Source organism: Miscanthus floridulus, unplaced genomic scaffold (genome assembly GCF_019320115.1).
Source record: "Miscanthus floridulus cultivar M001 unplaced genomic scaffold, ASM1932011v1 os_2481_2, whole genome shotgun sequence".
NCBI lineage: Eukaryota > Viridiplantae > Streptophyta > Magnoliopsida > Poales > Poaceae > Miscanthus > Miscanthus floridulus.
The window spans coordinates 84,319-111,022 of NW_027098327.1; the positions used below are offsets into that span (position 1 = coordinate 84,319).

General features: G+C 41.9%; 1 protein-coding gene across 1 annotated transcript; it reads left to right on the plus strand.

Moving 5' to 3' along the window:
* Nucleotides 1-11,772: 11,772 nt before the first annotated feature.
* Nucleotides 11,773-14,429, plus strand: LOC136535032 (uncharacterized). Its single transcript, XM_066527381.1, has 4 exons — nucleotides 11,773-12,165; nucleotides 12,650-12,817; nucleotides 13,031-13,185; nucleotides 13,292-14,429. The coding sequence occupies exons 1-4, from the start codon at nucleotides 11,773-11,775 to the stop codon at nucleotides 14,427-14,429; spliced, it is 1,854 nt and encodes a 617-aa protein (XP_066383478.1).
* The last annotated feature ends 12,275 nt before the right edge of the window (nucleotides 14,430-26,704 follow it).

The window sequence follows — 26,704 nt, forward strand, 5'->3', positions numbered from 1 at the left end:
CTCAAGCTTGTCAAAGTGATTCTCACTTAATCCACTCTCCTTTCACTCAAAACCCTAAGGGAATCAAATATTGGAGCAAAGGAGGGAGGAGAGGGGTGCCTTTCTTGCTTGGGGTTGTTGGGACAAAGTTAGGTCAGCTGTGAATGAGTCTATAACGGTTAGAAGTGAAGAGAGGGGTATTTATACTCTTAGTAGAAATCTAACCGTTCAGATCTACGTTGGAAGTTTCAACGCAGATCTCGGGACTTTCGACGTTAATAGAAAGCACTGTTCAAACATGATCAGAAGTCCACGCGTGCAAGTCAATGTCGGAACTCCCGGCAAACATCGAGGCTTTCGATGGTGGGAACTTTCGACGTATGTCAGGACTTTTGATGTGCGCAGGTAAACAACCAGCCAGCACCACTTCAGGTGTCAGGACTTCTGACGTACGTTGGGAGTTCCAACATGCGCAGACAGCCAGCCAGCAGAACCATTGATGCCGGGACTCTCGGTTTGGGTCGGGACTTTCGACTGTCGGGAGTTCCGATTCATGTCGGGACTTCCGACGTCCATAGTCACCGCACAAGTTAAGTGACTGGGAGTCGGAACTTCCGGCATGAGTCGTGACTTCCGACACCAACAATCATAGAAAAAAATCTACATGCTCATGGAGTGCTAGAGTGTCTCTCTTTTGATTTTATTTTTATGCTTGAGCACCCTATCTTCCTCAGAACAACTAAGTTTGCATCCCTCTTTATAGGACGGCAGATCCGAAACTCAAAAACAAAAATAAAACCTTTGGAGAGAATTTTGAGTTCGTCCACCTTTGCAACTTCAAGAATTGAGGGATACCATTTCATCTTTATCAACTCTTTGAATCTTTCATGGGACTAATAGCCGTGATATATCTCATTAAGATCACATTAGTCCCTAATTTGAATGTCATCAATACACCAAAACCCACATAGGGGGCAAATGCACTTTCAATCTTCCCCTTTTTGGTAATTGATGACAACCAACTTAGGCTTTTATAAGAATGAAAGAATTTAAAGCTTTTGAACCCCAAAATTTATGAAGAGCTCCCCCTTGATGTATGCATGAATTTGAATTTCAATTAGAATCAACTATACATGATTTGTATACATCAAGACAAAAGCTCCCCCTAAATTTTGCAATCCGTGGGGTGCAACAAGTGTGTGTGAACAAATAGATATCCGTGAAAAGAAATGCAATATGACATGTTATTTCACACAACAAGTAAAAAAAGAGTATGATGGCCAAGATTTCAAAGTAAAAAAACTTAAGCAACACATGGCCATCTAAAAACCATTCACCATCACAAGTATAGACAAGTACAAGCGAATAAGTTAGATAAATAACCATTACTTGTCCTACAATCATTCATCACAAACATATCTATAAAGTTGTCCATCACAAGGTAGCCACCACATGAAATAGTTCACACAAGATACAGGTTTTTAAGTCTCGAAACAAAATGACCAATAACTAACTTATTACAAGATATCAAAGCCTAACACTCCCCCTTTGTCAACAAGTGCCAAAAGGAGTAGGCCACATAAAAAACCAACTACTCATCCTCGTAGTCATCATTCTCATCTTGGTCACTGTCCTAACCACCATCGTCATCTTCATCATCATCCTCCTCTATGTATTCCTCATCTTCTTTCGTCGCCTTGCCCTTGCCATGAGGGCGAGAAGTCGCATCATCTTCATATATCGCACAAGCCTCATCACATAAAGCCAACGGATCATGGGGAGGCACAAACAACGGCGGAGGAGAAGACACAATCCCTACGTGTTGTTCCAACCGGTAGAGCCTCTCTTGCATATCGTGCTCACGTTGAGCACTAGCACAACACTATCCAAGCATGTATGTCATGAGGAACTTGAATTTGCTTGGCTTCTTACCCGAGGAGGATGAAGAGAGGGGCTCGACACTAGAAGAGCAAGCAACAACAGCAGGTGGTGAAGCACCACGGTGAGAGCGAGAACCTGAGACACCTTTCCCTTTTGCTTTGGTTGTAGCACCTTTCTCCCTCAGTTCTCTTGCAGCAGAGATGGATGTCTTGTTGGAAATGTTTAGGAGATTGTGCTGAGTGTCTATGGGGAACCGAATGTCGGACACTTGCTTAATGACATGCATAATGTATGGTGCATAGGGAAGATGCTTCACCAGATCCTCAATAGCATCATGTGTCTTGTTCCAAATGTATCTACTGATGGAAAATTTCTAAAACTCATCTCCAAATCATTGAAGCACCTTCTGAGAATCATCACGAAGGAAGGTGGAGTAACCTCGCTTCGGATACAAGATCTATCTTAGAATGTTATTAAGGACATAGTAATATGGGTTCAGATATACTGCCTGTCCATCAATTGTATGTCCATCAAGGTACATGTGTTGGTACTCCTCCAAAGCTACATCATCATACTCAGTCAACTCAGGTGCAGTGCGGTCGGTGTGACTCAAACTAAAAAGGCGAGAGAAAGTGATGAAGTCCACCTTATAATGCTTGCCTTCAGTGGTCCAATGAATAAAGTCAATAGCACCGGTAGGGTCTCTCTCATGATGATAGGAAGCATAAAACTGATAGATGAGCTCATTGTTCTAATGCTTCCTAAACTCCAGCAAGTATGACTACCCTATTGGGTGTATATCATAAACCATCTGCTCCCGCTCGGGCTCCTTGTACTTACCAAGAGAGTATGCATCAATGCACTTCATCTAAAGGACCAGTGGCTCCCTCTTCTTCAAAAACTTCAGATAGAGAATGGAATCATAGAAGTCATAATAGAATGGGTGCTAGAAACGATACTCAAGCCTAGATCCTTCTCATCCTCAACATAAAGGTTCCTTCCCCTCATGGACCTGATGTCCTTAACCCGGTGATGGTAGTCCACTAGTAGAGGAGGAGTCCAACCACTAGCAGGATTAGGAGCCATGGCGGGCTCCCGTATGATTGGCAAAACACCCAGGAAGGGAATGAGCTGAGAGACGAAGCCCAGACCATGAGTCAGGGTGCGAGTTAGTGGAGCAGCAATGGTGCGGTCGGCATGCTCAAGAGCTTCTTCTTCGGCATCAACAATCAGAACATCCCCAACAAAGGCTAGAGCAGGAGGAGGAGCGGCAGTCAATGATCCTTGATTGTCATGGCAACAGGCACGGGAACCACCAACAGTAGCACGGGGACCTCCAGCACCAGCATGGTGATATGCCACTTTGGTGTGGCCAGACGGCTTGGGGATAGCGGCATGATCTTGGTTCTTCTTGGATCGCTTCTCCTTATTACATGAGGGACTGCCACCGTCCATGACTACAAAGAACACGAAGTGGAACTAAGAAACAATACAACGAGACATGAACGAACATCAAGAATTGAAGAAATATGAATGGAGTGGTCATCCTAGGGTTAGGAGTCCTGGCCGTAGTCGGGACTTCCGACAGCCGGGAGTTCCGGCTTGGCGTCGGGAGTTTCGACGGGCGGAAACTCCGACGGCCACCGGGACTTCCGGTGCACATGGCGACCATCCCATTCAAGGGGCTTCAAATCATGACACACATTCATACAAGGAGGACAGAGGAGTAGAGAGGGAGAAAGAATAGAGGCAAAATGCAAGGTACATTGATAATAGGGTTAGGGCGCCATGGTAGTACCTTGAATCAAGCAAAGAGGAGATGGAGAAGGACGAAATTGATGTCCATGAACAAATCGATGATCCTGAGCACCACCATGAACGGAATCCCCACCACACCACCGAGCCGAGGAAGGAGATCAAAGCACGGGCGGTGGTCGAAAGAGACGGCAGGACTCCCGGTAGCACAACCGGAAGGGAGGGTAGCCGGAACCTCCGGCAGGCTAGAGCCACGGACAGGGCATGATGGCACGAGGAGGAGCAAGGAAGGTCGGGGGGCGGCACATGGAAGGGCTAGGGCGGCATGAGGAGATGGATGGCGACAGGAGTGCGGGGATGGAGAGAGTAACCACAATAAAAGGGACCGGGCCGGTTATAAATGAGCAGGTGAAACGATGCGGCATGGTAAAAAACTTAGATCTACGTCAGGACTCCCGACGTATGTCAGGACTTTCGGTGGTCGGGAGTTCCGGCGCGAGCCGTGACTTTCGGCCATCGGGACTTCCGACATAGGGAAACTGAAAAACACCTCAACCTACACTCACTCTACCATGTGGGACAAAAATATGATGGACACAAACATTTTCATAAGTGGCTAGATTTCATTCAACCAGCACAAAGCAATAGTCACTCATAAAAATTATAAAATAGATTTTGAAAGTGTCACATAATGTTTTCTTAATTCTTTTCTCCTAACTAGATCAAACAAAATGTGTATGCAAGGGATCAAGCCACGTTACGAGAATCAATGATATTTAGTTCACTCCTCAAAGCACAAAATCTTGACTCATCTAGGGGCTTTGTGAAGATATCGGCTAGTTGTTTTTCGGTGCTCACATGGTAAATGACGATAGCTCCTTTGGCTTCGTGGTCTATCAAAAAATGATGCCGGATATCTATGTGCTTTGTTCGAGAGTGGTTTACAGGGTTGTTTGCCAACTTAATGGCACTCTCGTTGTCACACAAAAGTGGAATCTTGGTTAACTCACATCCAAAGTCCTTTAAGGTTTGCTTCATCCAAAGTAGTTGGGCACAACAAGCACCGGCCGCCACATACTTGGCTTCGGTGGTGGACAAAGCAATGGAATTTTACTTCTTAGAGCTCCAAGACACCAAGGATCGACCAATAAATTGGCGAGTCCCGGTATTACTCTTTCGGGTTACTTTGCAACCGGCATAATCCGAATCGGAATAGCCAAGTAACTTAAAAGTGGAGCCCTTATGATACCACAAGCCAAGATTAGGAGTGTGCACTAAATACCAAAAAATTCTCTTAACAGCCATCAAATGACATTCTTTCAGATTAGCTTGAAATCTTGCACACATACACATGCTAAGCATAATATAGGGCCTAGATGCACAAAGGTAAAGAAGGGATCCAATCATGGAGCGATATACCTTTTGATCGACGTCCTTTCCTCCTTGATCAAGATCAAGATGTCCATTGGTTGGCATGGGTGCCTTGATGGGCTTGGCCTTGTCTAAGTTAAACTTGTACAACATGTCGTTGGTGTACTTAGTTTGACTTATGAACGTGCCATCCTTGAGTTGCTTGATTTGAAATCCAAGGAAGAATTTCAACTCTCCCATCATGGACATCTCGAACCTATTTGTCATAATCCTACTAAATTCCTCACAAAAAGCCACATTAGTACTACCAAATATTATGCCATCGACATATATTTGGTAAACAAAGATATTATTATTGACTTTGTGAGTAAACAAAGTAGCATCGGCCTTTCCTATCTCAAAACCATGTTTGAGTAGGAAATCCTTCAAACAATCATACCAAGCTCTAGGGGCTTGTTTAAGCCCATAGAGCTCCTTGTCGAGCTTGTAGACATGGTTTGGATACTTGGGGTCTTCAAAGCCCGGTGGTTGCTCTACATACACCAACTCGGATAGGGGGCCATTGAGAAATGCACTCTTCATATCCATTTGATATAGCTTGAAATCATGATGGGCGGCATAGGCAAGTAGAATGTGAATTGATTCTAGCCTAGCCACTGGTGCGTAGGTCTCCCCAAAATCCAAGCCTTCAATTTGAGTGAATCCTTGAGCCACCAACCTTGCCTTGTTCCTTGTTACCACGCCATGCTCATCTTGCTTGTTGTGTAAGACCCACTTGGTTCCAATCACATTTTACTTGGGCCTTTCCACCAAGGACCAGACTTCATTTCGAGTGAAGTTGTTTAACTCCTCTTGCATGGCTATCATCCAATCCAAATCATCAAGTGCCTCTTCCACCCTATGAGGTTCCAAAGGAGAAACAAATGAGTAATGTTCACAAAAACTTGCTAAACGGGAACGTGTAGTTACCCCTCGTCGAATGCTCCCCAATATGTTATCAACGGGATGATCCCATTGAATGGATTGATGCACTCTAGATGTGGCACTTGAGTTGATCTTTGTATGGGGCCATCATCGTCATCATCATGGTCAAGATCGATTGGAGGATCACAATCATGAGCTTGTGGAGGATTGACTTCACTTCTTTCTTCATTATTGAGTTGAGGTTGAGCTTGCTCATTGTTGACACCATCTTCATGAGAATGACCTTGTGCTTCATTTGATCTCCCATTTTGATTATTTCTTATTGTGGAAGCTTCACCACGTTCATTGGATGAAACATGATGAATGGTTGGATCAAGATCATCATGCACAACATGGTCTTCATCTTCGTCTTCAACAGGCTTTACTTCACCAATGGCAAGCTTCTTGATTGCTTTGTGTGTAACTTCTTCAATACCTACAATCTCAACATTGACTTACTCCTTTTGAGAGCCATCGGTTTCATCAAAAGTCACGTCTACCACGATTTCAATCAAACCAGTGGTTTTATTGAAAACACGATATCCATGTTCGTTAGTACCATAACCAAGCATGAAACCTTCATCAACCTTTGGTGCAAACTTAGAGCTTTTGGATTTTTTGTTAAGTATGAAACACTTGGATCCAAAAACTCTAAAGTAGTGCATCTTAGGCTTTTTACTGGTTAGAAGTTCGTAGACGGTCTTTTCTTTTTTCTTGTGAAGATATAAGCGGTTGATAGCATGGCATGCCATGTTGACCACTTCCGCCCAATAGTTGGTTGGAGTCTTATACTCATCCAACATTGCTCTTGCAGCTTCTATGAGCGTTCGGTTCTTCCTCTCCACAACATCATTTTATTGTGGAGTGTATGGAACCGAAAACTCATGCTTGATTCCTTCTTCATCAAGAAACTCTTCAATGTTGGTGTTCTTGAACTCCGTCTCGTTGTCACTTCTAACTCTCTTGATTTTGACATCAAACTCGTTTTGGGCTCTTCTTGCAAACTTCTTGAAGATACCTTGGACTTCACTCTTTTCACGCAAAAAGAATACCCAAGTGAAACGAGAAAAATCATCAACAATTACATAACTATATTTGTTACCACCAATGCTTATATAAGCGATGGGTCCAAATATATCCATGTGAAGCAACTCCAATGCCCTTTCGGTTGTCACAACATTCTTGACGGGATGTTTAGCTCCAACTTGTTTTCTCGCTTGGCATGCGCTACAAATCCTATCTTTCTGAAAAGAAACATTTGTTAGTCTAAGGATGTATTCGCCTTTTTGAAGTTTGGCCATGTTCCTCATCCCAACATGAGCAAGTCGGCGATGCCATAACCAACCCATGCTAGATTTTGCCATTAAATAAGTCTCGGGATTTACTCTATTTGATGTGAAATCAACTAGATAGAGTTTCCCTTTTAAATGACCCATAAATGCAATAGAGGAATCCTCCCTTCTATAGACTTCCACACCCTTATCCATAAAAATACAATTATAACCCATCTCACAAAGTTGTGAGACGGACAACAAATTGTATCTCAACGAATTCACAAGTAAGACATTTGAAATAGAATTATCATTTGATATAGCAATTTTACCCAAACCGATGACTTCTCCTTTTCCATTGTCACCAAATACAATATTTCCACTTTGATCATGACTTGGTTGGAATGATGTGAACATGTCCTTCTCACCGGTCATATGATTGGGGCATCCACTATCCAACACCCAACTTATTCCACCAGAGGAATATTCCTACAAAGATAAATTAAGCTTTTGTTTTAGGTACCCAAAAAGATTTGAGTCCTAGGAGGTTAGTCACATAAAATTTGGGCACCCAAACACTCCTTATAATTTCCTTTCTCTTTTGGGCACCAACATACTTAACCACAATCTTGCCATCCTTGCCCCAACAACACATATAGTCACTAGCATAGCACCATGGAAGTGGTGCTTGTGGCTTGGGGGCCTCGTATTGCTTCATCTTGATTGTCTTGTTACTTGTAGGTTGGATCTTTGGAATGTATACCTTGTTGTTGGCCTTGCATATAAGCTCATCAAGAGCAACGCCCTTGTTGAACTTCACACAAGGCACACCATTGATCATGTTCCTTCTATTGGCCTTTCCATCATACCTATTGTAGCCAATGCCTTCCTTAATTGATGGGTGCCTTGATGACTTGTATATAGTTTTGTTGGATTGCTCTTGACACTTGCACCCATTCTTCAAGATCATCTTCAACCTATGAATCTCCTTGTCTTTTTTCTCTAACTCAACAATGTTAGTTGTATATGCATTCACATCAATTTTATAGCATCTTTTACAACCATTACTAGTGGAGACATTAGAATCTTTGGTTGCCTTAGGAGAAGTTAAAGTGCTAGCCCAAAGAGTACTATAGTTTAGCTCAAGATTTCAGTATTTTTCTTCCAAGCTTGTGAGGCTTTCTTGAGCTATACTCTTCTCATTCTTGAGGCTAGCTACTTTATCATTAACCGAGGAATATTCCTTAGTCAATTTCCTAATTGAGTTATTGGCTAAAGACAATTCAACGGTTAACTTCTCAACCTTCATTTTTTCCTCAGCGATAGATGCTTCAAGAGCAAGGTTTTTCTCTCTCTCTCTTGAGTGATTATATCCCCTTGCATCTGTAAGCATATATCCCTCTTCTCTAATATCTTCATTAATGTTTTTATTTTAGTGAAGGCCTTTTTACCAAATTTTTTTATCATGGTTGCTTCAATTTCTTCTATGTTACCATCACAACTATCATACTCATCACTAGAGGAATCAGGTGTAGTATGTGCCTTCTCCCCTTTTGCTATGAGACAAGTTGGGGTGTAGTAGTTGTTTGTCGATGAGGTTGGAGAAGAGCTTCGGTGGTGAAGATAGGTTGGGGAAGAGTTTTGGTGGTGAAGTTGAGTCAGGGAAGATCATGGTCGATGAAGAAGAGTGGTGGATGGCGATGTTTGCGACTCCCTTCTTCTTCTCATCATCACTTGAGTCACTATCACTTGACTCCCATTCTTCCCCAAGATAAGCTTCACCTCTCTTCTTGCCTTTGTTCTTCTTGTCTTCATTCTTGTCGTGTTTGTGCTTCTTATCATTAGGACAATCGGCTATGAAGTGACCGGTTTGACCACATCCATAGCAAAACCTCTTTTTGAATCTCCTTTTTCTATCACCATAGGTCTTGCGGTTGCTTTTCTTCTTCATAAACTTTCTAAGATTTCTAATCACAAATGCAACCTTCGCATCAGAATCTTCTTCTCCACTTGAGGATTCATCCTTCACTTTCTTCTTCTTCTCTCGACTTAAACCTTGACCTTCATGTTGTTGAGTTGCTTTAAGGGCTGCACTCTTGTTGTATCCCATTGTATTAGGATTTTGATTATGAGCATTGATTACATCTTCATCTAGACACTCATGATGCTTGAGTTTTGAAAGAACTTCTTGGGGTGTTATCACATCATAACCAGGCCTTTCCATGATCATAGATGCTAGCATGTTGTTCTTGGCTCTATAGGTTCTCAATATCTTTCTAGCAACCTTGTTGTTATCCCATTCGGTGCTTTCAAGAGCTCTTATGCGGTTGACCAATGCCATGAGCCTATCAAACATGGATTGTGTTGTTTCATTTTCCAAGAACACAAATCTTTCCAATTCGCCATGAAGTAACTCAATGTTGTCTTTTCTCACACTTCTATCTCCTTCAAATGACACTTTCAAAGTATCCCAAATTTATTTTGCACTTTCCATTCCATTCACTTTTCTAAACTCATCCGGAGCTAGGCTTGACACAAGCAATGCTACGGCTTGTGCATTTTGATAGAGGTTGTGCACTTCTTCTGGAGTTATCTCTCTATCTTTATCGGTACTTTTGGTAGGAATCATCACACCAACATCCACAACTTCCCAAAGTCTTGTGGCAATGAGATGCATCTTCATCTTGTAAGACCAATCGGTGTATCTTGTTCCATCAAAGTGAGGTGGCTTGCCAATGTTGATGGACGGAGTATGTAGTGTTGAACCTTTTATGAGTTGTCCATTGTCAAAACTCATGTTTGAATATATTCCATTTCCATGAGCATGCTCACCGGCTCCAATATCACTAGAGACATCTTTATTTGCTTCATTCTTGTCACTTGTATCATTCTTGCCACTTATTGCATCATCAACCTTCTTGCTCAATTCTTCCTTCATCTTGCTCATCTCATCTTGCATCTTTTTCATTTCATCTTGAAAGAGCTTGACTTGAGCACTCATCAACTCTTCAGCTATTTTCTTGGCCATTTTGGCGGCAACGGCTTGCATCTTGTTGGACTCCGACATTGTTTCTTCTTACGCGATGAAGCGCTAAAAGAAGACCTTGCTCTGATACCAATTGAAAGGATCTAACAATACCTAGAGGGGGGTGAATAGGCGTATCTAAAATTAATTGTAAATGCTAAGTTCAAATTTGTCAGTCAATGTCGGAAGTCCCGACATTTGGGTCGGAACTCCCGATGTCATCAGAAGTTCCAACACAAACGTCAGTAGTCCCGACGCCTACGTGAACTATAAAAGTAGTGCCAAATTTAACTTTGTGGATAAATAATCTTACAACCCCACTTCCTAGTGGTTTGGTGAGGATGTTGGGTCACTCCCTTGACGCCGTAATGTCTCCAAACCGTAGATCGAGTCCAAACCCTAAAATAAAGTTTGGGAGAGAAAGAGACAAACAAATACAAGTAATCTCTAGCAATCACAACAACAAGCATACATGACACAAGGATTTATCCCGAGGTTCAGCAACCCCACAAAGGAGCTTCTACGTCCTCATTGTTGAGGTGACCACCAAGGTCGAAGTCTCTTCCACCTCCTTGCCTCTCTCAAAGCGACCACAAAGGTCACTTGAGCTTTTCTCTAAGAAATCAAAGGGTAATACAAACTTCTCAAGGCTCTTCCACAAGATGGAAGCTCATAGGCAATGCCTAGCTGGCTAGGGGCAAAGCCCTAAGAGTAATAGATGCAAAATCAACCGGCTTGATGAAGAAATCAAGTGCTCAAACTTGCCAAAGTGATTCTCTCACTTAATCCACTCTCCTTTCACTCAAAAACCTAAGGGAATCGAAGATTGGAGCAAAGGAGAAAGGAGAGGGGTGTCTTTCTTGCTTGGGGCTATTGGGACGAAGTTAGGTCAGCTATGAATGAGTCCATAACGGTTAGAAGTGAAGAGAGGGATATTTATACTCTTAGTAGAAATCTAACCATTCAGATCTACGTCAGAAGTTTCGACGTAGATCTCAGGACTTCTGACGTTAATAGAAAGCACTGTTCACATAGGATCAGAAAGTTCGCGCGTGCAAGTCAATGTTGGAACTTCTGATGTATGTTGGGACTTCCGACGTGCACAGGTAAACAACCAACCAGCACTGCTTCAGGTGTCGGGACTCCCAACATGGGTCGGGACTTCCGATGGTCGAAACTTCTGACGTATGTCGGGAGTTTCGACATGCGCAGACAGCCGTCCAGCAGAACCACTGATGTCAGGACTCCTAGCTTGGGTCGTGACTTCCGACTGTCGGGAGTTCTGACTCACATCAGGACTTTCGACGTCCACAGTCACCAGCGACGGAGCCAACGCCCGTGCTACCGAGGCTTTAGCCCAGGCTACCGATCGAGGGAACGTGGAGCCCTTCCTCAGCCCACCTTAATTTTTTTGCCTAATTATATGGATTAGGAAGGGCTAAAATATTTTAGAAATGGAAAAATGGCTCTTTTAGTTATTGGGCCTTCATAGAGACAGAGCATCACAACACAGGCCCAAATCCAATCATGAAACAAACCCTATTGGGTACGGGGTACCATCGGCCGCTGCATCCCTCCCGTCCCGACTCCTCTTCGCTTGACATTCTAGCGGCGGCGCCGGCGGCTTCCTCTTCCTTCTTCGCTACATCTTTTGGCAGCTTCGCGCGGGGCGGGACGCAGGCGGCCACGGCGCTCGGCCCAGCGGCGCGGATGCACGACGGCCAGGGCGCTCGCCGGCCTTGCCCCAGCGGCGTGGGCGCACTGCTGCTGGACAGCGGCGGGGAGCCGAGGAGGCCAGCCGCAGGCAAGGACCTGACTACGCAAGGTGGGTGGGCGGGCGCCGGCGGCCGCAGCGTGCAGCGCTACGAAGCTCTGGAGTTTGGAGGCAGGGAGGCGAGCATCAGCCAAGCAACAGAGCAGGTAGGTGATTTTTAAGGGTCATTTTTAACTGTAAAATTGAGTATGCAGTCCATGATGTGTGTTGAATGTTTGATTATGATAGATTTCAATTTTTTAGATTTTCAGTATGTCGAAAAGAACTTTGATGAACTACTATTCAAGTGCAAGTGGCAGTGGCAGTGGCTCAACTCCACATACTAATGAGAGCACAAGTCAACCAAAGAAACTGAGGGAAGAGTTTAGTCATTCAAACCTAATTGCTGACCATGCACAACGCAAACCAATAGATTCTTATGATCCAGCAATTAGAGACCAATTAAAGAGAGCATATGCTTTGAGTGGTCCAACCCAACCTCATGAATTTAAATTTCCTTCTAAATGGATGGTTGATCAATGGAGAGCGTTTCAAAAGTCTTGGTTTGATGAATTTGATTGGCTAGAGTATAGTGAGTCCAAGGATGCTGCTTTTTGCTTATATTGCTATCTTTTCTTTAATTCGGGAAAGCCTGAAAAATTTGGGAGTTCTGTCTTTGCACATCAAGGTTATATAAATTGGAAGAATGCTAAGGATACTTTTCAGAAGCACAGTGCTTCCAAGAATCATACAGAGGCTAGACTAAAGTGTGATGATTTTATGAACCAAAGGACTAGTGTGGGTCAAAGAATAGTTGAGGTAAGCATGGAGGAAGAAAAGCGATATGAGATTCATCTAACATCATCTTTAGATGTTGCAAGATTTCTTATATATCAAGGGCAGCCTTTTCATGGAGATGATGAGAGTTGTACTTCCCTCAACAAGGGTATGTTCAGAGAGATGGTTGATTGGTATAAAGATAAGGTAAATATAGTCAATGATGCATATGAAAAAGGTTCTAAAAATTGTCAGATGATATCTCCAGATATACAAAAGGATCTTGCAAAAGCTTGTGCAGGGGAAGTCATAGCTGTCAGTATGGATGAGATTCGAGGTAGAAAATTCTCAGTGCTTATTGATGAGTCCCGGGATGTATCAATAAAAGAGCAAATGGCAGTCATTCTAAGGTTAATACTCCACAATTGCAATTTTGGTCAGAGCTTATTTTGTGCATAGATTTTATTACAATTATTTCTACAATTATACTAACATATAAAAAAATGTATTGTGCAGGTTTGTGAATGATAAAGGGCAAGTGGTGGAGAGATTTCTTGGACTTCAGCATGTTCAGAGTTGTACAGCTATTGCATTGAAAGAAGCTTTGGTTGATATGCTTTCAAGTCACAATTTGTCTATCTCTATGCTTCGTGGGAAAGGGTATGATGGAGCTTCTAATATGAGAGGTGAATTTAATGGGGTGCAAAAATTGATTCGTGATGAAAATCCTTATGCTTTCTATGTGCTTGAGATAGTGAAAAAAGATTCTATTAAACCAAGAAATAATGGTGGAGCTTTAGGTTTAATTAAAAAAATGGAGAGCTTTGATTTTGTGTTCATCCTGCATTTGATGATACAATTGTTGAGCACGACAGAGATTTTGTCACAAGCTTTGCAAAGGAAGGATCAAGACATAGTTGAAGCAATGCATTTGATCTCAGATGTGAAAGATAGCTTGCAGGATATGAGGGAAAATGGATGGGAGCCATTACTCAAAAGAGTGATAACATTCTGTAAGAAGAATGAGATTGAAGTGCCAGATATGGATAAGGAAATAAATGTTAGAGGGACACCTAGAAGAAGGAAGCAAAAGGTAACAAATATGCATTACTATCATGTTGAGCTTTTTCTGGTCGCCATTGATGCCCTCTTGACTGAGATGAATCATCGGTTCAGTGAAACTAGTTTAGAATTATTAGTATGCATGGCTGCTTTTAACCCAAGGGACTCCTTCTCTAATTTTGATGTGAAGAAACTTGTGAGGCTTGCTGAAATTTATGCCGATGATTTTGATATTGGTGAACTTGCTGTTTTGCCAAATCATCTTACACAATTTGTCAACCGTGCTAGAAGAACTCCAGACTTTCTTGGATGCACTGAGCTTGGAAAAGTTACTGAAATTATGGTCAAGACTAAAATGCACACATCTTATAAATTGGTTTATCGTCTCATTGAGCTAATCTTGATACTACCAGTGGCAACAGCTTCAGTTGAGAGGATATTTTCATCCTTGAACATTATAAAGATAGATTTGCGCAATAAAATAGGTGATGAATGGCTCAATGATTTGATGATATGTTATACTAAGAAGGAGATATTTAGAAAGATTGATAATGAAAAGATCAAAAAGCGGTTTCAAGAGATGAAAAAGTGACGTATGTTATTGCCTAAAAAAGTAGTGGTACGCTCTATTCTCTTCTAAATTTATAATTTGGAGGTCTATATATCAATATATGTATGACTAATCGATTATGTCTATTTTGTGTAGGTTGCTACTTCGGAGGAATAATGTGGGGGGGGGGGGATTATTAGTTTCACAATTGGTCATGTCGGTATGAATGAACTTCATCTTTTTTTCATGCTGTATTTTGTGAATTTCGTCGTTGGTCAACGTTTCAATATAATATTAATTCAAGCTATTATATATATGTCCATTGTGTGGGGCCATAGTAGAGATAAATCGCCGTAGACTTTTGTTCAGCCCGACCTAAATTTTTTCCGGGCTTCGTCGCTGACAGTCACCACGCAGGTTAAGTGACTGGGAGTCAGAACTTTCGGCATGAGTCGTGACTTCCGACGGTCGAGAGTTCCAGCTTACGTCGGGACTTCCGACACCAACAGTCACAGAAAAAAATCTATGTGCTCGTGGAGTGCTAGAGTGTCTCTCTTTTGATTTTATTTTTATGCTTGAGCACTCTATCTTCCTCAGACAAACTAAGTTTGCATCCCTCTTTATAGTGCGGTGGATCCAAAACTCAAAAATAAAAATAAAACCTTTGGAGAGCGTTTTGAGTTTGTCCGTCTTTATAACTTCAAGAATTGAGGGATACCATTTTATCTTTATCAACTCTTTAAATCTTTCATGGGACTAATAGCTGCGACATATCTCATTAAGATCACATTAGTTCCTAATTTGGATGTCATCAATACACCAAAACCCATATAGGGGGCAAATGCACTTTCAGACATCCTACAATAGAGGGAATTATAGGGAGTTTTACCAGTGCTTAGCTGAGCATGATCTGGCTTTAGCCAACGCATTAACAGTTGATGCTGCAGATAATAGTCTTTTGGTGTCTTCTGACATATAAAAAGACATCATTAAATATTTTGTAGATGAGATTTTGCATTCCATCCTTGAAGACATAGGGCAAGATGTATTCTACTTGCTAGTTGATGAGTCTAGAGATGTCTCTTGCAAGGAGAAAATTGTAACACCCTAGGTGTTTGCCACCAGTTAAGCAATGGGTTTGAGCTCAAACATGGCATGTTAAGTGGTGATGAGGGTGTCAAGATCAAATTTACAAGAGTGAGCTGCAACTTAAACTTGGGCAACACACCTTTGCTTGCATATTGCCCCTTTTCGGATATATACTTAAGTAATGTTGAAGGTGCTCCCTTCATATGCCTCACATCAATTTCCACCCACATGGATCGCTGGAAAAGTTTCATGAAATTTGGAATCAAGAAGTCACATGAAATGACAAGTTATGTTCTCGCCTGAATTGCTTTATTAGGTGTATGAGAACATGTGATGACAAACAAACATTGCAACCTTGATCAAACAACTCTACCTATACTCATGAACAAAAGTCATGAAAGGTTCATGTTGGGAAAATGTCAAGAAAATGCATCGATCGGTCTAAAACTCAGATTTAAGCTTTACCGCGATGCTACTTTGACCTGTGTTGACGAATTGCGTACAGTGCTTGCATGGAGTTACACCTTAAATAAAAGTTGAAGTTTGAGTGGAGTAGAACAAACTTTGTTTTTGGAACAAGAGCCAGATCAACTTGGAACTAAGTCATACCGAGGCTCAAACTTTGAATCTGCTGCTGTTTTCAGAGTCCAAAAATATTCTAAGTCTGAGATAACTGAAACCTGAATTTTCAGTTTCATGAGCCCTACTTTGCAGCTCTATATCTTCCAATATAATCCGAGTTAGACCAAAAACCTTTAAGCAAAGTTGTAGTCCTCATATAGCTCTACAACATTTGTTACTACCGTTTGTGCCTAAACTAAACGTATTAGGAGATATGAAAGGACAAAGATTTAGGTTCAGTCGCGTTTTTGAGGTAGAATTGGAAATTTGAAATGGATGAACAGTGCCGACCATGCACCAGGCGCTGCAGGTCGCGTGGCGCTCTTCCTGCTTGCATGGCCGCCAGCTCCTCCTTGCTGTGCTCTGGTAAATGACCCTAGCTCTCCTGCTCTCTCCATTCACTCTCTTCCTCTCCCTTCCCATTCACTCTCCTGCTCTCTCCTAGCCGCCGGTCAGCTTCGGTTGCCGCTCGCACTGCTGTGGCCGTGCAGCTGCTGCCTGCTGCTGGACTCTCTCCTAGGCACGCCACCGAGCGAAGCTCTGCCGCCAGCGCTGCTGCCCCTCGGCCTCCCCATGCCTAGCTCCGCGCTTGTGCCATACAACACCACTACCGCGTCGCCTCGCCACTGCCATAGCCGGCCGCCGCCGCGGCATGCCGCCCATGCACGTGGCTGGACCTTCCCAGGCCAAGGCCGGCCAAGCCAAAGCCCTGTGTGAGTGCGTGCGGTCCTGCTGAAGCTCCACCACCACTCCACCGCCGTCGACAAGCTTCCTCCGGCCGTCAGTGGCGAACTCCCAGCCTCCTATGTTCCCAACTGTGAGCAGGGACCAAGAGCAACAATTTGATCTATGGCAGGGGGTTAAGTGCGAAATCTGTGACTCAAATGAATAGTGCTGTTAAGGACCTTCTTGCAGGAAATTTGCTGAACTTTAGAAATTCATAGTAATTCATAGAAAAATTGTAAAATAGCAAATGAGGACTTTTTGGAATCCTTGTTAAATTCTCTATGCGCTAGATCTATAATATGGCATCTTTTAGTTTAAATATTTTGCGGTAAAAATAGATTTGTGCAGTAAGGTTGTAATGCTAGTTGAATTTGTTATTTTCCATAACTGTAGATCTATGGCTCCAAATGAAGTGAAATTTTTGTGGCATGCTACTCATGTGATAGTTGATGTGTGGTAAAAATTTCATGAGTATTGGATGAAGTATGAGTGAGTTATTGGTTTATCTTGCTCTCACACGATTTCTTGCTTTAGCAACTTGTCTTTTTCATAGAGGTTGCTATACATATTCAAATGGAGTGAAATTTGTACAGTAGACTAATGAGAGGATATGTGAGCCACTGTAATTTTTGTAGAATTTATTGTATACTTTTGGTATATGTTCATTAAATCACCTTGTTATCTAAAATAAATTAAGAAATGCATTAAAAGAATTTATTTGGCCATGGACACTAGGTTTTCTGGTGTTCTTTAGTCATGTGTGACATGTTGATAAAGTTGGTTTTGCCTAATTATGTGTTTGCAACATAAGTTAATATTTATTTTCTTGCAAATGTGGTTTATGGACAGATCTGGGAACCTAGCAAAGTTCTTCATGCTAATGTGCTTTGTTGTGAAACTTGTTTATACAAAAGTTGTAGATAATTCATGTATCTAGCTGCTGTTAAAATTTGGTGGCATTTGTCCTTGTAGTTTGTGAGTTATGCCTGTTTAAAGTTGGGTTTCAGAAATGGCTGCTCTCTGTCAATTGTGGACTAGTTTCTGTAAATGGGTATATTTGACTTAGTTAACTTGAGAATCATGCTAAGATGATTATAGATGAAATGTAGATAATTTTATAAGCTTTCCAAAATGTCTTCTTGCAAGTCATTTGGATTTGTGTAACTCCAGTTATAGCTAAATCTTGTAGCTGCTGTTTGCATGTCCAGAAATTGGCAGATTCTAATTATAGTGTTTGCTTGTATATTGTTAAGTGTGACGTATGCCTTGAATGATGACTGAGTTAGAGCACCTGAGATCTTGGGAAACTTGTGCCATGCTTGATGTGCTTGCTCTCTATAGTTAGTGGTGTGATGTTAGTTAAATAGTTATTGGTGTATGTCTTGCATAATCTTATGTTTGTCTTGAATGTTTATGTGATGCATCTTGTGTTATAATTCATCACATTCATACACTTGCATATTGCATCTCATCTAGGTACGCTAGATGAACCACGTGAAGGACGTGATGTTGGAGCCAAGCCCGAAGACGATGTATGGAGGATCTATCCTGAAGATGGAAGGGCTAAGCAAGTGTTAGGACCTGTGATGTCACCAGGATGGTGCAAGCTAACTGAACTGACTTGTGTCGGATCCCAGGCAAGCCCCGGAGCATTATAAGTCTCCTAATTTATAAAAGCAATTCTTTCTATATATATGAGTTTATATATTATTGCATTAAGTTGTAGGAGTTGATTGAAACCGTTGATGCATTTATTACTATCATTGCCTACCTTATTACCTTTTTACCCTGTTAGGTCAGGATCGAATAACTGCTTAGCCTTGCTTAGATCGATAGCGATCGGAGATATCCGGTCACCTATATTATAGGTGGTTACTGGAAGAATTTAGCTATGGAAAGAATGATATCCTGGAATTAACCATGTGTGATGGATAATTAGAGACCGGACGGAAAAAGTTAGAGGCAACCAGACAGGGTTCTGGGGTGCTGTTAGTTTCCATCTGTGTCGATTAAGGACCGACCGTTGTTGGGCCTCGAGTTATGTTGAACGCATGCCTTACATTTAGCTGGCCGGATAAAGTACCTTCCGACCACGAAGCTGGGAGATTTTTCGGGCCGAGTAGATTGCCCGCAGCGCACTGTGCCGGAGCAGGTGTGGTAGGACACGGGGGCGAGATGATAAGACCAAAGTGTAGTCGGTCGGCCCCCGGGTACATGTGGTTCCTGGCAAACTCGAGATTCCTGGAAAGTTGACTCGGTGATCAATATCTCACTTTAGCGGGTGAGTGAGGTTTGTGTAAGGAATAAATCACCAGCTGGTTAGGAATCGATTCGAATCGCCATCGCTCCTAGATAGTGAGCACTTGACTCGAGTTACTGCATCGTAGTAATTATTATGGAACAATGATGGTTATCTGGATGGTATGGGATATGCTAAATCTAAATTGGTAACTGGATGTTATTGGTTAATCAAGTGATTGCTATAGTATAGGTGCTTACCTAGATGGATAGGTCATAATAAAGATGATGCAAAGTACTTAAAATGGTTTCTTCATGATAGCTTATGATTTTCGCAAACAAGTCAGCTAGCCCACTAAAGAAAGCCTTGCATGATCCTTGGTGTCATTTGTTTTGGTTTCCGACGGGTAAGTCTGGCTGAGTACATTCGAGTACTCAGGGTTTATCCCACCTTGTTGCAGGTGATGTTCTTGACCTGTTGATGATGGTGGCTAACCGCCGGTGGGCTCGGTGATTCTATACTTACTTCTCATCTATATGCTTTTGTCGGATGATGTCACTATGCTAGCAATATATTTGGAACTTATATTAATGTAATCATTTGAAAGCTATGTTGTTTTCACTAAGCGGTTTTGAAACCCCAAACTTGTACTATTATTTGTTAACCCCTTTGTAATATTATTTCCGCTGCAACCCGATGTATGTGATGTGTATTGGCTTAATCACATGATCTTGGTTGTGATGTTGATTTACCGAGGTCTTTCGGGACACTCGGCGGACTACCGGGTTTATATGAGTGAAAGTATGGGTGCGTCAACGTGTTAGCGGGGACAATCGTACTTGATCTTGTATAAATTGGGCGGTTCTGTTACAGCTGGTATCAGAGCAAGATTAAGCATAATACTGTCATGTACATTGTTTTAAAAACAAAGTTTTGGTTTTAAAAAGCCAATTTTAACTAAAACTTTAGCTACAGATAAATTTGTCAAAACTAATTTGCAAAACTATGCTAGCGACATCCTCCTTTATGCCTAGTTAAGGACTATTAGGTGGCTATCTAAGTACTAACATGGGGTTTTTTACTTTCGTCGTCCATACGGCGTGCTATTGTATGGATGCCATTCGTTTGAATGGTAATGTATGGATCAATTGCCTCTATGTCCAGGTAAGTGTGAGTTGTGAGAGCATGACCGTCCAACTGTCGATCTAGAGGAAAGTTAGCTTTGGTTACTGGAATATTTACATGTTACACACATGTATATATGAAGGTACTTAATTGCGGGTATAATTATCGGGTAGCTATGGATATCGAAGTATATACATCTGGGGATGTATATATGGAGAGTATCTTAGTTTACTATTTTCATTGTGTGCTTATTTATCTCTTGTGGGAATGGGCTGCAATGAATTTGCCTGTAGGTACGCTAACCACGAATGCGTAGATTGAATATAGCTGACGACTAGCTATATATCGAGAGAGTACGTGTTATGCCACCGACATAGAACGTGATTGCCACCTTAGGTTGGCAATTTTGTGAGGACAAATAGGACGAGCATGCATCATGATTGTGCTTGTGCATAAATATGTTTTCCTCACCTTGTTCTAATGCTAAGTGACTTGTGATCAATGTGATGTTACTATCTTCCCTGTGTGAAGCTAGACAAAATGTCTTGTCCCATGCTGCTTGAATAGCTATGCTTGAAGATAGTGTGTGATTAGCTCGTCTTGTATGTTTGCTTCCAAAGGAAATAGATGACGAGTTAATAGTTAATAAAAAGTTCACCCCTTTGAAAACTAAATTGCTAAATGTAAGTAAAACTTGTTTTGAAGAGATATCCACCTACTCAGTAAAAAGGAAACAAAAGATAATAGTGCCTTACCACCATGTTTTGCCTAATATGTGTAGTGGTGTTGTTGTAGGTGACTGCTTGTTATGTACGAGCTTTGTGCTTCGTAATAGCCATTTAAGCTAATTGGATTGAGTGTTTCAAAATGCTCGCTTAAGACCATGATGTAGGCGTGGATGCTTGTTATCTAGGTAGTGCCGTAGTTGTCACCCTTTTGTCCTCGGTAAGCATACGAGTGTCAAATAGCTTTATCCTAAAACAACGCTCAAGTTACGTAATCGCACAGTTGTCGTTTCCAATTAAGTTCTCTCTTAAGAGCCTGAGCCTATACACGTGGTTGCTAGCCTTGAACATTGCGCTACGAAGACTTTATCTATGCCTTTGCTTGACCTTAGGCCCAAGCTTAATTCCCTAGAATGCTTGCATGTGTCGTGGTTGTCTCGCTCCTATGTGGGAGGACCTTGCTCAAAAATTTTTATCGGACTTCATTGCTCCTTCTCCTATAGATGATCTGGTGTAACGCTAATCGCTATCTACCCTGGCTTTGGAACTTTTTCCTTGTAGATCCTGTCATTGCTTTATCAACTCAATCCCTAGTCAGTGCATTGGCTATGTCCCTTGAATCTCTCCAACCCTTTCAAGTCCCTGGATGTTTATCAGTCTTGATCTCATGTTGCTGCTTGACAAGACCAAATCTCATGTTAATCTTTATTTGATAATCACTTTGGTGGATCCAAGGCGTATATGGAAATTAGGCAAGAAGTCCCCTGCTCAGTTGTCTTGGCAATTAAGCTATGTTCTCTTGCGCTGTGATTTGATCTTCAGATCACCTCCTTGTTGATTCCTAACCTTGTGACTATCCTTGTTTGCTATCCCTCTTTTGCACAATGCTTGTTCTTACAATCTAATTGGTGCCACTAGAAATTTCACTTTGGTTGTTAGTTTAGTAATGGTGTTACGATTAACATTCTATGGTGCCACGACGAAACCGAGAGCCTCCTATGGGCGCGCACACAAGGTTGTGCTACTCGGCACGCGCTGGTATCAGGGTTGCTATTCATGATCCATTATGAAACGATAGCCGATGTGATATTTTCTTGTGATCCTTTCTTGGTTATCTCCCCATATCTTATCAAAAGATCAATCTATTAGGACCATATGTAGTAGAGCTTCCTCCTGATGTCATCTGGAAGATAACCTTTGAAGAACAGATCACCGGCATAATCATTAATAGATTGCAAGAGGTGGTAGACAAGTGACTCCACTTGGTTGTCCCAGTATTGACGTCCGTCACCTAGTGAACAACTTATGTCATCATTGTTGGATCAGAAAGGCACACAACACTTATTGTTGGATAAGTTGTTAGTCAGATAAGAATCGAATGTCACATTATGATTATGACCTAGCTATCCAAGTCTTGATTATTATGTGCATGCTGATCGCACGGTCGAGATTAACAATCTCTAGTGTGACCCCTTTTCTGCTGACTTCAATGGCGACCATCGGTTTATGCTTCGACCACAATTCTTATTGTCAAAAGTGAAGATTTGGGACCTTTTTAGTGTTGAGAGCCAACTAATTAGTCACTAGTATGAAGCTTCACCTCCCGCTAGGTGACAACTTTTGCTAATTATGAAGGCCAGATCTCATAGAACAATGTTAAGCAAACGAACAGCAAAGCCGGTCATCGATGCTAGTACTGCTTCCTTCTCCAAGCCCTATGTTGTCAAGTCAAGTCCATCTTGGACAATCACACAGATAGTGCTGGATGCTCTATCAGCTAAGTAAAGAGTTAGAGAGTGCAAAACACACACCCCAACGTGAGAAGCAAAGAAAAGGGAGAACACGAAATCTGTCTAGATTTGGTGGCACTAAATCGGTTATCTTCAAGCCGGCAATTAGTGACTCAAACAAAGTTGGATTGACCCCAAACTTGGTGATCTCATTCCTTGCTTAGGACCCTTCAATGTCTTAAGTTGGTTTGAGTATTGATTGAGTAAAACATCGGATTTGAGAGATATCTTGTTGGCTCGGTTGCTGCCATTTCAGAACATAACAGTTTTGGTAGATGAATTGTTTAGATGGTCAAACGGTGTCCGGTTGAGTTGAATTTTGGTGAGTAGTTAGAAGACCCATGGATCTACATGCCCACCAAAATTTGTTCATATTGAAGCAGTAGTTTGTGAGATATGAATAGAAAACAAAAGGGTACAGAATCTGCAATTTCGCTATGACTGCGATCATCCTTTGCATTAGACGGTTGTGTTTGTAATTCATGCCAAGAAATTACAACTTGTAGGTGTATTGCTGTTAGACAACCCTTCATACCCTTGAGAAGATTAATTGCACCCCTATGTGCCTTGCTTTTGCCCTCTTAGATCAGCAATGCGTGAGCAGTCAAGGTGTTCTAGAAGTTAAATTGTGCCCTTGCAATTCAAAAGTGATTAGAAAGGTGTCAAACCATAGATTTTTGGATTATGGTTTTTGAGATATTGATTGGCCTAAGAATGGAAGCCTCGACGTCAAATATAGTTTAAGAAAGCTGGTTTTGCTACGATGCAAGTCAACCAACTTGCTGTGCAACTGCACCACGAAGGCAAATTGTACTTAACCTGCTTGGTAGTGAACTAGTCCCTAGTTTTGTAATTACTTGCAACTTGTGTTGCCCTCCAAGCATCACTAACATCCTTTTGCATCAATGGTTCTCCAATGCTGACATGCCTAAGGTGTCTTCCATGTGTTTTACCCAAGGGGTTGCCTCAGATATAACTCAGATAACTGTTGCCGTTTGGATACGAGAATTCCCTTAAATAATGGTCATCGAAAACGCTGAGTCAACAGAGTCAGTTATCACATTCACCGCTCACTCAACTGACTCAGGTAATATAGTATTGTTATCAGAGAAAGAGCACTGCACACATGGAACATTATGTAGCTTTTCATCAGTTGACATATGAGTGAGTGCACCACTACAACCAGTTTGGATATTGGTTAACTAGCTTCTCATGCCCTCAAGGGATGTTTACCCCGTCTATGATCACATCCTTTATGAGAAGTTGTGCTCAAGCCATGTTAGTAGAGAACTGCTTTTTAGACCTTAGGAGCCAATATAACACTATTGCAAGGAATATCCATCAACCGACCGCGATCTAGTGCAAAGTCCATAAGGTCGGTGCTTTATCCACTAGGGAAGTAGATGTTACAAGTATTTAGTCTACACTTGTATCACTCTTCGTACATCGAGGACGAAGTACGTAGGACAGTGCTATCTTGGATTCCTTCCAATGTAATAATGCTTTATGGACGCCAACAAAGGAAATTCTTCAGACAACAGCTTATGACGAAGAGCAAGTATCAAAAAGTGTCGTGACCAAATTAGACTCTCTGATACTTTGAAGTTAAGTAGCCTAATGCTATCACTGATGTTGGAAACTGGATGACAAGTTTCTCTTCCCTTAAAAGTCTTTCGCACCAAATCTCGGGACGTGATTCCTTTAAGGGGGAGGGCTATAACACCCTAGGTGTTTGCCACCAGTTAAGCAATGGGTTTGTGCTCAAACATGGCATGTTAAGTGGTGATGAGGGTGTCAAGATCAAATTTACAAGAGTGAGCTACAACTTAAACTTGGGCAACACACCTTTGCTTGCATATTGCCCCTTTTCGGATATATACTTAAGTAATGTTGAAGGTGCTCCCTTCATATGCCTCACATCAATTTCCACCCACATGGATCGCTGGAAAAGTTTCATGAAGTTTGGAATCAAGAAGTCACATGAAATGACAAGTTATGTTCTCGCCTGAATTGCTTTATTAGGTGTATGAGAACATGTGATGACAAACAAACATTGCAACCTTGATCAAACAACTCTACCTATACTCATGAACAAAAGTCATGAAAGGTTCATGTTGGGAAAATGTCAAGAAAATGCATCGATCGGTCTAAAACTCAGATTTAAGCTTTACCGCGATGCTACTTTGACCTATGTTGACGAATTGCGTACAGTGCTTGCATGGAGTTACACCTTAAATAAAAGTTGAAGTTTGAGTGGAGTAGAACAAACTTTGTTTTTGGAACAAGAGCCAGATCAACTTGGAACTAAGTCATACCGAGGCTCAAACTTTGAATCTGCTGCTGTTTTCAGAGTCCAAAAATATTCTAAGTCTGAGATAACTGAAACCTGAATTTTCAGTTTCATGAGCCCTACTTTGCAGCTCTATATCTTTCAATATAATCCGAGTTAGACCAAAAACCTTTAAGCAAAGTTGTAGTCCTCATATAGCTCTGCAACATTTGTTACTACCGTTTGTGCCTAAACTAAACGTATTAGGAGATATGAAAGGACAAAGATTTAGGTCCAGTCACGTTTTTGAGGTAGAATTGGAAATTTGATATGGATGAACAGTGCCGACCATGCACCAGGCGCTGCAGGTCGCGTGGCGCTCTTCCTGCTTGCATGGCCGCCAGCTCCTCCTTGCTGTGCTCTGGTAAATGACCCTAGCTCTCCTGCTCTCTCCATTTACTCTCTTCCTCTCCCTTCCCATTCACTCTCCTGCTCCCTCCTAGCCGCCGGTTAGCTTCGGTTGCCGCTCGCACTGCTACGGCTGTGCAGCTGCTGCCTGCTGCTGGACTCTCTCCTAGGCACGCCACCGAGCGAAGCTCTGCCGCCAGCGCTGCTGCCCCTCGGCCTCCCCATGCCTAGCTCCGCGCTCGTGCCAATAAACACCACTACCGCGTCGCCTCGCCGCTGCCATAGCCGGCCGCCGCCACGGCATGCCGCCCATGCATGTGGCTGGACCTTCCTAGGCCAAGGCCGACCAAGCCAAAGCCCTGTGCGAGTGCGCGCGGTCCTGCTGAAGCTCCACCACCATTCCACCGCCGTCGACAAGCTTCCTCCGGCCGTCAGTGGCGAACTCCCAACCTCCTATGTTCCCAACTGCGAGCAGGGACCAAGAGCAACAATTTGATCTATGGCAGGGGGTTAAGTGCGAAATCTGTGACTCAAATGAATAGTGTTGTTAAGGACCTTCTTGCAGGAAATTTGCTGAACTTTAGAAATTCATAGTAATTCATAGAAAAATCGTAAAATAGCAAATGAGGACTTTTTGGAATCCTTGTTAAATTCTCTATGCGCTAGATCTATAATATGGCATCTTTTAGTTTAAATATTTTGCGGTAAAAATAGATTTGTGCAGTAAGGTTGTAATGCTAGTTGAATTTGTTATTTTTCATAACTGCAGATCTAGGGCTCCAAATGAAGTGAAATTTTTGTGGCATGCTACTCATGTGATAGTTGATGTGTGGTAAAAATTTCATGAGTATTGGATGAAGTATGAGTGAGTTATTGGTTTATCTTGCTCTCACACGATTTCTTGCTTTAGTAACTTGTCTTTTTCATAGAGGTTGCTATACATATTCAAATGGAGTGAAATTTGTACAGTAGACTAATGAGAGGATATGTGAGCCACTGTAATTTTTGTAGAATTTATTGTATACTTTTGGTATATGTTCATTAAATCACCTTGTTATCTAAAATAAATTAAGAAATGCATTAAAAGAATTTATTTGGCCATGGACACTAGGTTTTCTGGTGTTCTTTAGTCATGTGTGACATGTTGATAAAGTTGGTTTTGCCTAATTATGTGTTTGCAACATAAGTTAATATTTATTTTCTTGCAAATGTGGTTTATGGACAGATCTGGGAACCTAGCAAAGTTCTTCATGCTAATGTGCTTTGTTGTGAAACTTGTTTATACAAAAGTTGTAGATAATTCATGTATCTAGCTGCTGTTAAAA